The sequence below is a fragment of the Lactuca virosa genome, chromosome 8 (genome assembly GCF_052849685.1).
Source record: "Lactuca virosa cultivar CGN04683 chromosome 8, Lactuca_virosa_CGN04683_v6, whole genome shotgun sequence".
NCBI classification, from domain to species: Eukaryota; Viridiplantae; Streptophyta; class Magnoliopsida; order Asterales; family Asteraceae; genus Lactuca; species Lactuca virosa.
Window position 1 is genome coordinate 119,676,023 of NC_136433.1, and position 17,999 is coordinate 119,694,021.

At 32.6% G+C, this 17,999-nt stretch overlaps 1 protein-coding gene across 1 annotated transcript; it reads left to right on the top strand.

Annotated features, from left to right (window-relative positions):
• Positions 1 to 221: 221 nt before the first annotated feature.
• Positions 222 to 2,472, top strand: LOC145133190 (adenylosuccinate synthetase, chloroplastic-like). Its single transcript, XM_079068123.1, has 4 exons — positions 222 to 620; positions 839 to 1,531; positions 1,645 to 1,956; positions 2,042 to 2,472. The coding sequence occupies exons 1-4, from the start codon at positions 300 to 302 to the stop codon at positions 2,210 to 2,212; spliced, it is 1,497 nt and encodes a 498-aa protein (XP_078924249.1). The 5' UTR covers positions 222 to 299; the 3' UTR covers positions 2,213 to 2,472.
• The last annotated feature ends 15,527 nt before the right edge of the window (positions 2,473 to 17,999 follow it).

Below are 17,999 nucleotides of genomic sequence, written 5' to 3' on the forward strand. Positions count from 1 at the left end.
ATTTGTGAAAATAGAATAGTGTCATTAGATTTTGTAATTCTTGCATATTTATCCAAAAAGAGCAATTAAATTATTAAGTATAAAGGTTAAAAAATGTAATTCACTTTTTATTAAAGTGTTTTTCTTGAAGGGGTATCCTGCTTTAACCACATAAACAGAGGGACTATTTTGTAAAAATCTACTCAATTGAAGGGCTTGAAGCAATTAACCCTATAATTTTCTTCAAAACTTCCGTCTTCCGCCACCCCTGACTGCCGAAACCCTCGCGCATCTTTCTCAGTCCTTTCACTTTCACAGCCATGAACATCAGCTCCGTGAAGCTAGAGACAAACCCTAGCGCAACCGCGTTCAGGTCTCTGAACGGAAACGTTCGGAGCTACACAACGACCGGACTTTCTCACGTCTCTCTTCACCACCACTCATACCACCGGAGAAATGCTTCAATTTCATGTTCAGCTTCTCCGATCGTAACCCTGGAAGAAAGGAAGGGTGAAATACCGAGTCGAATCGGGTCATTAGGTCAGGTATCGGGAGTGTTGGGTTGCCAGTGGGGTGATGAAGGCAAGGGCAAGCTCGTTGACATCTTGGCAAAGCACTTCGACGTCGTTGCTCGTTGTCAGGTACTTTCCTCTCTTCAAATGCTTGCAAAATGTATTGGTTTAAGATGCATAAATTCATATTCTGATTATGCATGTAAAGTATACGCCGTCGATTTTAAATTCAAATCGCCAGGGCTAACATTCTCTGTGACATTTCTATCGGAAGAGAGATTTCCATCTTCTGATCATAAGAACTCTGTCTCGACTTTTACATTATTCAATGTCATTGAATCTCTCAGGGTGGAGCAAACGCCGGACACACTATCTACAACTCGGAAGGAAAGAAATTCGCGCTTCATCTTGTTCCCTCAGGGATTCTCAACGAGGAGACGATGTGTGTAATAGGAAATGGAGTTGTAGTCCATCTTCCTGGACTTTTCCAAGAAATTGACAACCTTGAATCCAATGGGGTTTCATGTAAGGGAAGGATCTTAATTTCAGATCGAGCTCACTTATTATTCGATTATCATCAAGAAATAGATGGACTTCGAGAAGCTGAGCTAGCTAAATCCTTCATTGGCACTACCAAGAGAGGAATCGGGCCATGCTACTCCAGCAAGGTCATCCGTAATGGCATAAGAGTATGCGATCTGAAGCATATGGACACCTTTCCTGATAAGCTTGATCTTTTGTTATCAGATGCAGCTTCAAGATTCCAGGGTTTTGAATACAGCCCGGAAGTACTCAAAAAAGAAGTTGAAGTGTATAAAAGATTTGCGGAGAGGTTGGAACCGTTTGTTTGTGATACAGTTCATTACATGAATGAATCCATTTCACAAAAGAAGAAGATTCTTGTAGAAGGTGGTCAAGCAACTATGTTGGATATTGATTTTGGGACTTACCCTTTTGTCACATCTTCAAGTCCTTCAGCTGGTGGAATCTGTACAGGACTTGGGATTGCTCCTAGAGTCCTTGGTGATGTGATTGGTGTGGTAAGTCTAAGACTTGTTTACTTATGACATATCTATCTAAACATGGTATCAGAGACTTTTATCTCATGTCATATCATATCATATCTAACTAACAATCATGATTCATGATGTAGGTAAAAGCATACACTACTAGAGTTGGGTCTGGACCTTTTCCTACAGAGCTGCTGGGTGAGGATGGTGATCTTCTCCGGCAAGCTGGGCAGGAGTTTGGCACCACCACCGGCCGCCCTCGCCGGTGTGGTTGGCTTGATGTAGTTGCTCTGAAATATGGTTGTCAAATTAATGGGTTTTCTTCTCTGAATTTGACCAAACTTGATGTGTTATCGGATCTTTCTGAGATTAAGCTTGGTGTTTCTTATAAGCATACAAATGGGACACCTATGAATTCGTTTCCTGCTGATTTAACTGATCTTGAGGAGTCAAAGGCAAGTTACACTTTTTCTTTCATTCTTCTAAACTGCAGGGTTTTGGAATCAAATTCTAAGATTTTTTTTTTATTTTGTGTTTTAGGTGGAATATGAAAGTATGCCAGGGTGGCAGGCTGATATTTCGTCTGTAAGGAGCTATGCGGATCTTCCAAAGGCTGCACGTGAGTATGTGGAAAGAATAGAAGAACTTGTTGGTGTTCCGATTCATTACATTGGTGTTGGACCTGGACGTGATGCTCTTATATACAAATGAAAATTCACATGAATTTGAATTTGAATTTGAATTTGGAGTAATTTCATTAGTTAGATTGGAAGCTCCCTTTTCTAACCTTCAATTGTGTCCCATCTTTTCTCAACAACTGTAAGGATACGTTTTGGTAGGTATATGATGCTTTTGAGTAAGCTGATTCAGAATAAAGCAAAACTAGTTGTGTTGTCGTTTGGGAATTTCTCAATTTTGCATGTTTACATGGTTGTATTTGTATCAATATAATCATGTTGATGTTTGTGTAACGGAAGAAATGGCGTCTGATCTCACATTGATGTGTTTGATTTTGAGTTTATCTTTCCTAGAAATTGATTTTCTGTTTGGTTTTTGCCTTTATATGTTAGAGATCTTATATGTTTTGTCTTGATGCTCTTTGTGATGACAATATTCTTTTGGGTTTCTTTCAAGATGAATGATGAAAGTTAATGTAGATGAACAATATTTGCGGGATTGACCAATCTTTGAAGTTTCAAATGTTGAAAGATTGCGTTTCTTTTCAAAATTTAAGGTGTAATAAAAAAAAATAGGGTTAATGAGTTTGTTGTATACATTAAGTCACTATAGTTTTTTTTTACATGTCTTGTAATTGAACAAAATATCGTTATGACTGTTTATTGTAAATTTTGATGTATATTTAGTCACTAATCTTAGTTTTTTTATATATATTTAGTCAGCAATTATTTTATTTTGTACACATTTTAACTATGCTAAGCCTAAAAGAGAGATGACGAAAAGGCTTTTATGTCTTTTTACTAGTTAGATATATAAGTAGAAGGTCGGTGTTAGGTTGTGATATATCTTGACATTTCTGTTAGAAATCATTTGTTGAGAGCCACCTCTCCCTAGTTATCAGTTGTAAACATTCGGTTCCTGTTTTAATCACCACTTGTACCCTACAACCGCAATGGTCTCCAATATAGCGATTCGTACACTAATTTATACCAAAATACATATTATTACGCACTAATATGTAAATATTATATAAACATATATCATATACCTATATGTGAGACCCTTTTCTGTAAGATTAAGGTGTTTACGTCGACAAGCAGCTTCCACCGACCATTGCTCATGCCTCCGTCATTTCACGGTATGCTGGTTGCTTGCCTGCTTGACCACGCCTCCGTCAGCTGGAGGTAAGCCGCATGCTTGCCTGTTTAAACTCCTTTCAGCCCTACATCAGCTTGACGACATTGGGGTTCAAGAAACGGCGTCGTTTGGCTATTGATGAAAGTTGTCTTCCTGCTTGCTTCCGGTCAGACTGATCTCACTATGAGGCAGAAGACTTGGCGGTGGGTTTTCCTTGACTTTTCCCGAGCTGCTTGCCACTCTTGGATTCCCTTTTACCGCCACCTCTCCTGGATTGTGGCTGAGTCACCCTCTTGACTTCCTCTTCACGCCAACTCTATTTTTATTCCTCTAATAGGGTTCCATTTCAAGGTTATAATCTTTACATGAGAATTTCCACAGGATCTGGTTAGAGGCGCATGCTTCATCACCACCAAAACAGGTAATACCGACCTAACGTCAATTGGGTGCTGGTCTAATTTCTCCATCGACTGCCAAGAACCCTACATCAATTACCCACATAATTTCTTCCCCAATTGGGTTCTAAATTGCTAAACGTGTCTTGCTAGCTTCCAAGATTTGTTGGCTGTTATCCCTCCTGATAAGTTTCTTTTCATCAATTTTAGTTCCTTTCTACCCCATCAAAGTATTACTGGGTTCAGTCAAAGTTGAATTGGCTAGGGCTCGTCATACCACTTGTTATGGTGGTGAAGTTCAAATGATTTATTGTTACAAAATGTCGATTGCATGTCAGACTTTCAGTGGCGACGTCAAGGTATACTCCCGCTATCAACTACATTTTTTTTCGTTAAAACTCATATTTTTTTATGTAAGTTGTTTGTCGTCTCCAAGACTTCGATACTTTCTTCTGAAACACTAATCTTTACCTTTTTAATGACCTTGAATTTGTTGATTGTCAGTTTCTGAGAGCATACTATACACGGTACACCTATTATTTTTGTAATATTTGATTATTTTGGGGTTTTTTTCATCAGCTTCTGCCCTCTACGAGTTAATTTTATGACTTTATACTTCGTAGACTTTCCCATTTCATTGGCAAAAAGAGAAGCTCTTATCGTCATATTCTTAATTTGTGTGATGCAATTACTGAAAATAAAAAATTTTAACCTGCTTAAGCGGATGGGCAACCCACCTCTAACTGTAGTTAAGATCTTTAATTTGGAAGAAATGGCCCGCTTTATGGTGTACAAAACCACCTGTGATTTGAAAATGATGTTGAAACCCATTTCTTGTATGGCGTTTACAGTTTTGTGAGTAAGGGATTTAATACAAAATGCATTCTTTACATATGGGTTATGATTGGATGGTGTTGATAGTGGTAAAACCAAAAAAAAAATGTTTGGAGTTGTCAATCAAACTTAATACGTGTTGTTTTGAATCTTAACATGTATTTAAGAAAACGATTTGGATTTTTAAAGGAGATTAGGGATATTCTTAACAAATTCTTATTGGTAATCTATAAAAGAATAAAATAAAATTATGTTTTGGGATTAATGTATTGAATGACCTTAATTTGATATCACTCTCCCCTAACCTACCATAAGTGTGTGACCTTGTAAAGATATGAAATGCTACTCTGTCTACAAAAGCACCTGTCATCTTGAAACCGAAGTTGAAGCTCATGTATTTATTGTATGCATTTACATGCTTGTGATTAATGGATTTGAGGCAAAAAAAAAAATTATTATTTTTAATATTTTTAAAATGAATTTTGAGTGCATTTTGAAAAATACATCAAGGGATTTTGTTAAGGTTTATATTTTGATCATGCAAATGACTTTGTGACATTAATAGTGATGTTTGTGGTGCTCTTGAGATTGATTATAACAGAAGAAGTTGTGAGGACCAACCTTATAAATTCCATGTGTTATATTTTCGAGCTTTTATGGTTTAAGAATGCAGATTCCTTATTGGGGTTTTTGCAGACTACACAATTGGTTGTGATTTTGTCGTAAATTCAAGCAATTATTGCTTATTAATGGCATTAGATGAGGCTAGAGCCAAGGAAAATTAAGATCTCATTAATAATTCAAATTTTCATTTCCACTTATTGGTCAGGTGCGGGTTTTGATTGGAGGTACATATTCACCATATACAACTATAAGCATATAGTTCAGTCAAAGAAAAAACAAATCACTTTTAAAATTAGTTTAATTTTATTAGTTGGTATAAAAGGATTCTTTGAACAATGGGAAATCAATGCTGAAATTGAGGTTTTAGTGATGATCTTACATAACACTTTTGATCGGTATGATAATCCTTTCATGAGATGTTATAAATCTATTGAATTCGGTTGTTAAACAAAAAGTAATTTAGAGTCAAATCTTTTTGGTTCTCTAATCTTTGGTGGCTTTAACTAATTGTAGGGTGTGAGATCCATGCGTGTCATAAGTCATAACAGAGGTAATCAGTCTTCAGAATGCATATTCCTTATTGGGTTTTTGCGGACTACACAATTGTAGCAAAAACATTAATGGCCAAATGGCTGAGAGAAAAATACTTGATAAGATGATCAAAATTGTTAAGAAACGGTTTCCTCCTTCATTTTTTGACACTTTGAAAGAAGCATTTACCGGTCGAGGAGGAAAAGTCGCTTAATATCAACATACTGCTGAGAAACTAAGGGTAACTAAACTACATGATATTGAAATTTTTAAATAATGGGAATAATATAATCTGTTGTTACAAAACAATATAATGTTGTTGAATTATGTTCATGGAAACTGTGTTATCTGAAAAAAGTGACTATCTTTTTGGCATGTGTGTAATTTTACTAAACTACCCTTTTGTTGGTATGGCAGGAAGCAACCCTTAATCATGTAAAACATGTTGGACTCTTAGGTGATGGCTTAAAAGAAAGAAGATCGTTGGGTGAGCATTATAGATTTACTTGTTGTTTGTTTGTTTTTTTGGAATTAACTAAAGAAAATAGTTATATTATAATGGTTAAATGAAAGAAACATAAACGTATTTTCATTTATCTATGTATTGCCAATTTCATTTCTTTCTCTTACATAATTGTAGTTCCTATTTTTTTCTTTTATGGCATTGTTTTTTTAATATCAACTTGATTATATCGTTTGTACTTCTGTTCTTTCTTCTAGGCCATTATACTTTGAAAAATCTACCCACTAAAATGTTGTACAAAGATGAAAAGAAAGTTGGATGTTATTATAAACAAAACAGTGAAAGTACATTTTTGTTGTTGCATTTAACCTTTCTAAATAAACATTTTTTAACTTGCAACTTCTTTTTTGTGCTAATAAGGATCTACATTGGAGCAACAATGGTTCATACCTGGATGACGTCTGCTTCCAAGGTAGGTATGGATTTACATTAATTTTTCCTTAATCATCCTTTAATAGTCTCTCCACTTTTATTATTAGGGTAAGTTAGTCGAGTCATGGAAAATAAGTAGTAGTTTATCACCAAAAAATGATCAAAATGAATGATCTCATTTAACGAATTGACCATCTTTTACCCTTTTAGCAATATGAACATTAATTTCGGAGTACGGTTGGTTGCAAAACATAAAAAACCATTAAAAAGATGTGGATAAGAATCACATCTCACAATTACATTGGGAAATGACGATGTCATTTTGCAATAAGTAAATACTTTTTAGTTTTTTTCAACCTTATGTTGTTAAAAAACAATTTCACATTTCTATTGGAAAAAATTGGTCGTGTTTATATAAATGGTGAGATGAGGTACAGAGTTTAGTTTAATGTGCTTTTCTTTTTTTATCTGACCTTTTCACAATAAAGAACATATCATGAAGGTAATTTGTCCTTTCCACTTCCTACACACATGGACAGGGAAAATTTACAGGGGCTGGACGGACCACTAGGTCATCTGTTTTTACCAGTTTTGTCAAATATTACCATTTAAATTTGTTTTTCCCATTTTTCCCTTTACATTTTTCGTAAATTTATTGTGTAGGCTACTACAGAGCATGCTTCAAAATAGGGGATCATACACACCACTTCCATAGTAATAACTTTATAGCAAATGACATGATTTTATTCATTTATCACTTAAAAAATATTTAAATGGATTTAATACATTCTTCTTTCATTTCTATACATCGTATCAATTATATAAAATATTGTCAAATACTCAAATAACAAATGTCTAAAGCTATTTTGACAAAATAAATGTCTTATATAAAATGTTGTCCAAATACTCAAATAACAAATGTCTAAACTCTTACCCCTCATGCACAAGAAGCGATTCCTAAGTCTTTTTTCAGGTATATACCTCCTGGTATGCATCTCAAATCAGAAATTATACATTAACTGTTTTTAGTCTTTTTCTTTTCTCATTTAGTGCTATACGGAGGAAGTGTTGAATAGGTAAATGATGCCTGTATGGAGAAAAACGATGTTCACACAAAGTCTGTTTTTATCTTTTTTTTTTGTCTGAATGTCTGTAAATGACCGGTTTATCCTTCTCTTTTCAAAGTAATGCTAAACAGAAAATGAATTTTCATATATTATGCAAGTGATGTATACACAAAAGTCTATTTTTCGGTGTGAAGAACTATGTAACTATTATTCTAGCTCAAAAAATGAACCGAAAGCTCTAAAGTCAGAACTTTTTATCTGTTATAGAATCTTATTTCATTTACTTATCCCATTGTTCTATCTCAAAAAATCGAGTTGTTTATAGCATTGTACTTTCATTTGATATAAACAATAAAGATAACCTGTGGCTATATCTGTGGACCGTGCTTAGCACGGCCCGTAAAAGTTCACTAGTTTACATATAAGTAAAATATTTTCACATAAATGTTTTTTTTGTATAAATACATATTTTAATATATATACATGTCTTGTTACATCATATTTTCATGTATAAATATATATCTTTTTATTTAAATCATATTTTTTTTATAATGATGCGATATTTTTTTTATTATATACTAATATTATGAAATTAAACCGTATCTCAACACCAAATTGCCTTATCTATCTAATTAGAAATCATAGTTTCATATATCTCTATATATATTAAACCAGAAACCTAATTACATCATCTAAAACAATCTGACCCCTTCAATGATTTTCATTGATTATTTTAAACCACTAGATCAATTTCGTTGATATCATCATAACAAAAGGGAACTACAAATACGCCTTTGTTACCATCTAAAATCATTTTTCCTCCAAAATACGGATTGCTCTCTTCCTATTTCTCTCTCTGATGAAGATAATATCAAGAGCCGATAATCTCTCCAATTTATATCCATGTTCTTCTTCCTCGAAATCAATGATCATTAAGCCATCTTATTATATATAACGAGCCACTTATCTTCTCCATCAATGCATCTCCTGCATCGTGTTTGTCACCAACAACTTGAAATTGAGATTGACTACCAAAGATTATTCCCAGTGCGCTTTTCTTCTTCTCAAGGTACGCATTCTTTTTAATTTTTTTTTTGTCTCAATTCTGCTAATAAAAAATGTTACTGATCTCGCCTGCTTTATCTTCTATTGATTTTGCTAATTCAAATGTCACTGATATTGCCTACTGTATCTTCTGTTGATTTTGCTAATAAAATTTTCGATTAATATTGCCTAATGTATCCCTATCTGTTGCCAGAAAATTAAACATCATACATGAATGAATCTGAATCTGAAGGTAACTTTTTTGAAATTGCCTTCTGATATTCTGATGTATGGTTAGTTTTGCATCTATTACGAGTTTTAAAGTTTTAGTTCTTATTAGGAATTTTTTTATGAAATTAATTGTTTTGGGTTTTTGTAGCTTCCATTTGAACATTAATATAGATTTATTTAGGATGCATATTAGTTGTTTATTAAAATGTATGAACAAAAAAAACTTTGGAAACTTCCATTGCCATCTTCAATTTTTTGACTAAAATACCCCTGTTTCTTTTTTCCCCGTTAAGGCATTGTTTCATTTGTATGGTTACATTACATAATATAATATGTCTTTAAGTCTTGGTAGATAATCTGGAATGTGCAAATTCTCCAAAGAAGATGAAAAAAAGCTGCAAGAAACAAAAAATAAAAAAGAAAGGCATGGAGACGACTGAAGTTGTTGTCCCCACTACTCCAGATGATAGAACACATTGAAAAAAAAAGGAAAATATGTGTGATTACAAAAAGCATTACTCATTTTTGGATTAATGATCTGGAATTGTGGTGTGGCTTAAGTAATGCATGTGTGTTAATTTTTTATGGCAGGTTTACTATATTATTATTATTGTTGTTGAGATATTTGTGATTACAAAAAGCATTACATTAGCAAAACAGTCAAACATACAATTTTTTTTTTCGATGTATAATATAATAGCTTGCATTGATCTGATTTATGTTTTATCTGCTACCTAAAATTGTTGTTTAGTATGCTATTTGTAAAATTTAACCCAAATTGACCGACCAATTTCTAGATAAAAAGTATGGTTTTGTACTACTTTTATATGTTTTTTAAAAACTATCATGCATATGAACAATAAGATCATCATGTTGTTTTGTGACAACCCGCAACTTTTTCTCGTTTCTGTTATTTGATTTACGTTAATAAAATTTGGGTTTTATTAACCTTCCGTCGAACGTTTGATTTAGAAAATCATCTGGTGTTATATAATTAAATTTATATATGCGAGTCAGAACCAAAAACCGCGCGAAACTCGAACTATTTTCGAAAAACATCGTGTTCTCGGCGTGACTGGAGTTCACGGCCGTAAACCTGTTTACGGCCGTAAACTCGTTTGCGGCCAGCGTCGGGTGGACCCCGCCCACCGACCACAAAACCCCTATAAATATGAGACCCCCACCCTCGTTTGAACACTTTTGACCGGAAACTCTCTCTTTCTCTATCTAAAACTCTTGACCGCAAACACCTAGAACGCCTTCAATCTTCGGGAAAACATCGAGAAACACCCTTTAGAGTCATTTCGGGACGTCTAGAGCACGTTTTTCTTCAAAATCAGCACCCTAGTTCTTGAGTTTACGACTCATCTTCAAAGGCCGTAAACCCTGTTCTTGAGTTTACGACCGCAAACTCATCAAGTCTTCAAAGGCCGTAAACCCCAGTTCACGGCCGTAAACCATGTTCACGGTCGTAAACTGTCTGTCGACCGTAAACCCTTGTTCACGGCAGTACGAGCCTCCTAAGTGGTGAAAACTCGATCCCTTGATTCAACCAAGTCCCGGTAACATCCCTCAACCGAGTACAAGTGTTCTTCTAACACTTTATCTAACGAAATCGCTAATTTAGATACATATATGTATTTATTTGATAATAGGATTCCGTTAAGTGTCACGTACAACAACCCGAGGATCTTCATTTCCAGTCGACGTTATCACACAACAACGGTGAGCTCATACCCCTACACTTTTACTGGTTTTATAACGTTTTCAAGGGGGGGGGGGAATACAAGCTAAACCATAAATGCTTTTGTAAATTATTACAAAGAGCTTATAACAAGTATAAAACTCATGCAATTCTCATACTTTAACCCTTTTTGTACCATGTTGAGCATAAGGGATGTTTTCACTAAAAAAAATTGCATAGTTTTCCGAACTCGCTATTCACTACGCTTTACATGCAAACTATAATCGGTATAGTTTGGGATTTTCGAAACGTAACAAGTACAGAAACTTTCACTACTAAGCAAATACACTATGACAGATTTAGTTTATGGTTTACATCACTACATGAACATGACATTCATAACTATAATTGTCACTACATACGGTATACATACGGATTTCATTACGGTATAATGCTACAACACCACATGTAAACTAGATTGTACGATACTGTGAGACACTACTTCAACATTGTACCCTTAGGTGTACAGGGATAAATCCTATCATAGTATAACCAGAGTCTCCTGGAGGGAGAGCCTGAGATTTGTGAATAGATCTATTCGGGACTGACAATCCCACACCCGAACTGCTAGCTACAGTTAGGCAGGCATGCCTGGGGTGACAAATGTCATTTAACTCAACGCCTGAAGAACGTTGGAAAGGTCTCTAGTCATATCAAGTATGATTATACGACTCACAATATGTATAAATCACCTTTAGTTTGCAAGTTGGCACTCTTCAACAGTTTTATTTATTCTAAATAGAACTAAAACACACTACAACTGGAGAATTTCTAGGGTTTTCAAACAGAACCGATCATACAATGGTTTCATGTACGAAATACTTATACATCATGATTAGCATTAGCTAGTCACATGAAGTATTAATTTTCGCATATCACTACAGTTTTCAGTAACGAACATTCATGGTTTATACAGGATTGGAAACACTACATTTTCACTAAAGAAAATATCGGATTTTCTTGGAAACATACATTTATTATGGTTTTATACATAATTGAAAACACTACATTCTCACTAAAGAAAATATCAGATTTTCTTGAAACTATACGAACACCTTTACCAGCTCATCAACAAGTTTTCATTACAAAATACCACTTATGAACTCACCAGCTTTATGCTGATGTTTCTCAAACTGCTTGTATTCTCAGGAAATCAGTAGACAGGTACCTGCTTGATTTTGAGGAGCTGGAGCAATAAGAGTTTTATGTTTATATTTTACAAACTATTTGATGTAATTCAAACAAGTTTCAGACAAAGTTTCAAACTGGTGTAATCATTTTCCTTTAAGTATTCACTGTAATGGTTGTGTTGCTATGATTGCTATTATTCATTGGTTGTGATGCTACACATGACGTCCTCCACCCCAGAACGTTTCCGCCATTCTGGTTTTGGGGTGTGACATGTTTTTTAATCACTTCTTTTCACTTAACAAGTTTTGTGGATGCTTTAAGTATTCCAATAACCTGTTTGCTAAAACCTGACTGATTTATATAGGTATCATCCTCTTTCATAACTTATCAATTCTATAGTTGTAATATTTATGTTTCTGTTGTTACTTCAACTGTATTCTTTTTCTTGGGAGATTGAGTTTACATCATCAAATTCATCATCAAGACTAATCTGCCAACATCTATTACAACAGGTAATTAATCCTTTTTGTTTTGAATGATTACATAGTAATATATATACTTTTTATTGTTTTCTCCTTAAAGTAATATAAATATAAGTAATTAACACCGTTTATAAATTATTATTTTATTTGCAGTAAATGTTTTGATTTCAACCGATTTAACAAACATAGTGTTTGAATCGAGAAGATGTTGGAAGCAGCTAACATCAGATATATGCCAAGACGAATTTTTAATTTCGTCTGAGATATTTTGTGGAAGTTTATTTAAACTCTGTGGTGGGATTTTCATATCCAAAAACTACGAAAATTGAAGCATATTCTATTGAACTAATTCATTATTTCACTGTAATGCATGTAAATTTCGTTTGAGATATTATGTCTTTACTTATATAATGCATGCCAATTACAAGGGTAGTGTTGTCTTCTTATTTTTTTCTTTTGTAATCAACATTCTTTATCATTAATTGTATGAAGGGTATAAAATGTATAAGTTTATTTTTCTGTTTTTTGGTTATAACTGCTACTTCCTATAACGACGAGGTTGCAGGAGCAACTTCAGAAGTATAACCACAGAAAATAATTACCAATTTACCCTTAAGAAGTAAAACTTGACAATAATATTATGGAATGACAATAATACAACAGATCCATTAAACTACAAACAAAACCAATGAATAAGTTATCAATTTACCCTTTATAAGTACAACTTGACAATAATACCCCTGGAATGACATTAATACATTAGATGCTATTAAACTACAAATATTGAAGTACCATTGTTGCCCGTATAAACAAACTCAAAATTCACTTATTTAAAAAATGACCAACACTTTTAAAAACATACTTATATACAGACTTGTGACATGGGTCTTTTCGTCATTTGTTTATATTTCATCAGAAATGACTGCATATGACCACAATCAATCAATCATGACTTGGATCATTTTTTTATGTACTGTGATAGATTAATTCCGTATACAATTCCACTGTTGTAAATTACCTGTTCTAATGTATTTAAAATGAAATAGCAACCTACTTTCATTTGTTTCTACTTTCGTTCCAGAAAACAATATTCGTTTTTTACATAATAATATATATAATATGATATAAAATAATAAATAACATAATAAAAAATGTATAATTATCTAATAATCTATTTTGTTTGAATTTATCAACTTTTTGTTAGACTTGAATTATGAGATTATATCGTACAATCTACAATTTATGGTTTTGTTTTATATATTTAATTTTAAATACATGATCAAATAACATAATTATCTTTAATCAAACATAAATTAGACTGATCTACCCCCTAAAATTTTCCACGATTAGATCATACTTACTATATTTAATTGCTGACTTTTACGTTCAATTTTAAATACAATATCTTCTACCATAATTATCTATAATCAATCATAAGTGAAACACATCTACTCCCTAAATTATGCCACTTATATAATATATTATCTAAATTTAACGGCCGAGTTTTAGGAAATCAAATTTAAATTCATTTTATTATACCAAAAATAGATTTAATCGACTATAATATGCTTAAACATATCCTTAGTAAATAATACTAATTTATTCCATATATTTAGCATAGAAGTCGTTTAACTTGGTAAAGATTAGCATGATCTTTAATTTTTAAAAATATATTCAGTATTCCATTTATCAACTTTTTGTTAGGCTTAAAGTATGAGATTATATCGTATAATATATTCAATATTATCTTTAACTTGGTAAAGATTAGCATTATCTTTAATTTTTAAAAATATATTCAACATTCTATTTATCAACTTTTTGTTAGGCTTAAATTATGGGATTATATCGTATAATATATTCAATATTATCTTTAACTTGGTAAAGATTAGCATGATCTTTAATTTTTAAAACTATATTCAATATTCCATTCATAACAAATCTGTGAATGTATTAGTTTTTTGGAATGAAATCGTCCCAATAATAATTGTCGATTTTATTTAATTTACAATGTATATATAATAACCGAGATTTCATTCATTCTATCTCTCTCTACACATTCAAGAATTATGTGCATTTGTTCCAAGATCGAAAACAGATATTTTTTTCTTTAACCAATTCATACCCAACTATGTTTCAATGTCTATTGAATGATTATATGATAAATGTTCATACTCTACTCATTTTTTTTGCTTTCTTGTTTTCTGTGAAATATATCAACATACTATGTATGTTTTGATTGGACACCATCCTACTTCCATTAATCTATAATTGCAGCCAACTATTATTTTGCAAAATACAATTAATGTTTATTTTTGTTTTTTTCATGGTTAAGTATGCCAGCGAAGAATGTCCATGTTAATTGAACATCATATTTACATTAAACAAAAACCTTGTGAATCTTTGAATTAGTTTTTTCACTATATCTCATAATTATCTCTAATACTTTTCTATTTCTCATAGCACAAACGAAATGACACATAACAGTGACAGTGAAATCGTCATTGATAAGCTGGCTAACATAGATGCCTCCAAAAAATCATGAAATATTCGTGTTCAAGTTGTCATGATTTGGAAACAGACACAAAAACAACCCATACATGATCAGCAGCTTGGACATGATTTTATAGATATTTATCGATTTCAGTGTTTCTTCTTCACATTTCAATAATAACAATAGCCATAAACTTTCTTTTATAATTATTATGCAATATATATAAATGTTTTTATATTTTTTTAATACGTTCCCCCGCGTTTAACGCGGGTTATAATCTAGTTGTCATGTGAATCCTTGAAAATTGGAAAAATATTTGGACGTCGTCGACGATGGAAAGATTAAGGCTTTTCTTGACGGCTGTAAAAAATATTGTTTAATTTTATGATATTAACACGTAATAGAAAAACAATGTATATATATACAAAGATACGGCTTAAATAAAAAAAATTGTAAATGAAAATATGATTTAAAAAAAAAATTAAAATTACATACATTTATACACAAATCACATATTTATTTGTAATATATATATATATATATATATATATATATATATATATATATATATATACACACACACATACACTAGCCGTTTATCCGCGCCAAGCGACGGATGCAAATAATATGTTTTAGCAATTTGTTTCTTTTCGGCGAACGATGATTAGTTTCAATTCAACGATTATTTGCATTAGGAAACATGTTATACTAATAATAAGTGAGAATATATTGGCAAGTATCACTAAGCATTAGTTTCAATTTAGCGATTCGTTTTTTTTTTTTTCGACGGAGAATGTATTCGTGGCTTCAATTTTAAGATGACTCGTCGCTTAAAAAATAATCCGAAATAACTTTTATTATCTTATAAAAAGTTAAGATTTCTTCACCGAATCATTTATAAACTTTATTAGCATCTTTTGTATAAAAAGAAAGGTATTAATTTCAAAAATTACAATAAATTGCATGTTGGTTTGAAATTAAGTAAGAAAAATATATTGTACAGCAGAACAAAAAAGTAGTGAAGTACGTTAGTATTTCCCAATTTTCTGAAAAGTTCAAACTATTTCCAACACCTGATGACGAAAACCTATTTTCTTCAAAATCACCGTTTGACAATGAAGACTAAGTTTCCTTAAAATGTATCCAACAAAACATAAAAACATGCCTCCAAATTCATGAAAATAAACAAAGGAAACAAAAAACAGTTCTTGACAAAAAGAAAAAAGTAGGATGTTAATTTTTTTTTTAAGAAAAAACCAGTTCTTTCCGAATCAAATAACATATACATAAAGGGAAATCAACCATGAGGCCAAAAAGAAAAGAAAACCAAGTAGAATGCGATTTCACATAACTGAAAATTAGAGTACTTAAATGTTAGCAATGTTGGAGCATGGATGGACATAAAAAGAAGAGTTCACCTTAAATAATCACAAAAACATGTATAATATGATCTCAACCATGTATCCTTTCTTAAACCATTCGTTCTCAACCACTTCAACAATTTTCTGTGAAAGAAAAACTAAAATATGGGTTAATATTTTTAGTTAATACAAAAAAAATGACTATATGAACTTATTGTCATAGGATTAGGATCTAAAATCCTTTTGATTAGCTTGTTTAACATCTTCTTATTCAAACAATGGTTTAGCTAGGCTCAAATTTGAAGCTGAATTGGGAAACATAACACATCACAAAACAACATCACACATAAACTCCACCCTCTTTGAACAACAATTTAGTCCCACATCTCCTGATAAATGTTTAAAACGATGTAGGAGATTTGTGGAGACGTGTAATTGGCTATCCAGATGTTGATTTTTGAGAAAAATCTACCTAAAAGGATCTAAGTCATGTCAGGCCATTATAATCGTACAACTGAACCACAAATCATGAAAATCCAAACCAAAGCCCAGTGAATAATTTTGGTACCTGAACTTCAAGATGAAACATGCTCCCATAAAGAAATGGAATTACAATTGTATGAAGACTTTGAAACCATTGGTTTTGGAGTTGCAATGTATTCTTTCATCTGTGAAAAAAGTTGTACATTAATAAGAAAAGGAGCACAAAACCAATTAAAATCAAAGGCAAAATGGTTAGGATACACACAACTCGAGGTATAGGGTCCAGAAAACCTTTAATGATTTTCGATAGATTAAAATTACACTCGTTAGAATATTTACCTCCTTCTTTGAGAAGGATTTCTTCGAATCCTTGTGAATATGTTTTTCTTGAAATAGATTCCTCTTGCTTCTTGATCAATTTCTTAATACACATCCATCGATGGATGTTTCTGTTTAGAGAAAAACGCAGAGAAGGGTGAAGGCAGTCACAACCAAAACCCTAAATCAACGATTAAGAGATAAAATAAGAAAAATTGGAGGGTTAAACTTTAAGGTTCAGAAGGGGATAATATTGGAGAGAAGGGAGCAGATGGTGGTTGTTCAATGGTGGTGAATGTTGTGGTGTCTTCTATGAATGTTGGTGACGATGGTGTGGTTTCAAAATCTACTAAATGGGTGATGTTGAAAATCGAACATTTCTTTGGGTGGTGCTGAAAAACGAAGATGGTGGTCATTGGTGTCTAAATTTCAATCCAGATCCATGAAGTAAACACACACACACACATACAGAGTTAGAGAGAGATAGTGGTGAATGAAGCCCTAAATAATGTCGCACAACCTTAAATCGTTAAAGAAAACTCGATAATCAACCTGAAATTGTGAAGAAAAACAATGAAATCATTAATTTGTGAAGAAAAAACTTACCTAGATTGCAGGAGATAGTGGCGGAGGAGGCAAATGTGGATACGGGAACCATAAATGGAATAGGAGGGGTATAGATTAGGGCTCTTATCAGAGAGTTCGAGAGAAGAGATGACGAAGGGTTCTTCCACAAGCAATGCCTATTAATCGACTGAGATAAGATATGATATATAGAGAGACAAAAGAGAGCAATTAGAGAGACAGAAGAAATTGAAGTGAGCAATTAGAGAGACAGAAGAGATTTGGGAGAAACGATGACTGATGGTATGTAAATGAAATTAGGGTTTTCCACGTTTAGACATGGGGAGAAGGCAGTTACAATCAAAGGAGCATGTAAAGACGTTTTCATTATGCTTAATAGGATTGTACAGGATGTTATAATAGATATACGTCTTAATTTTCAAGAAATAGACAATATGCTTAATGAGAACAACTAAAAAGTTGAGAAC

Bases quoted from the DNA above. Each gene is read 5' to 3' on its own strand.
- LOC145133190 (XM_079068123.1), top strand. From the start codon at position 300: ATGAACATCAGCTCCGTGAAGCTAGAGACAAACCCTAGCGCAACCGCG. The intron at 1,532-1,644 runs GTAAGTCTAAGA...TTCATGATGTAG, and splicing joins TTGGTGATGTGATTGGTGTG to GTAAAAGCATACACTACTAG. The intron at 1,957-2,041 runs GCAAGTTACACT...TTTGTGTTTTAG, and splicing joins CTGATCTTGAGGAGTCAAAG to GTGGAATATGAAAGTATGCC.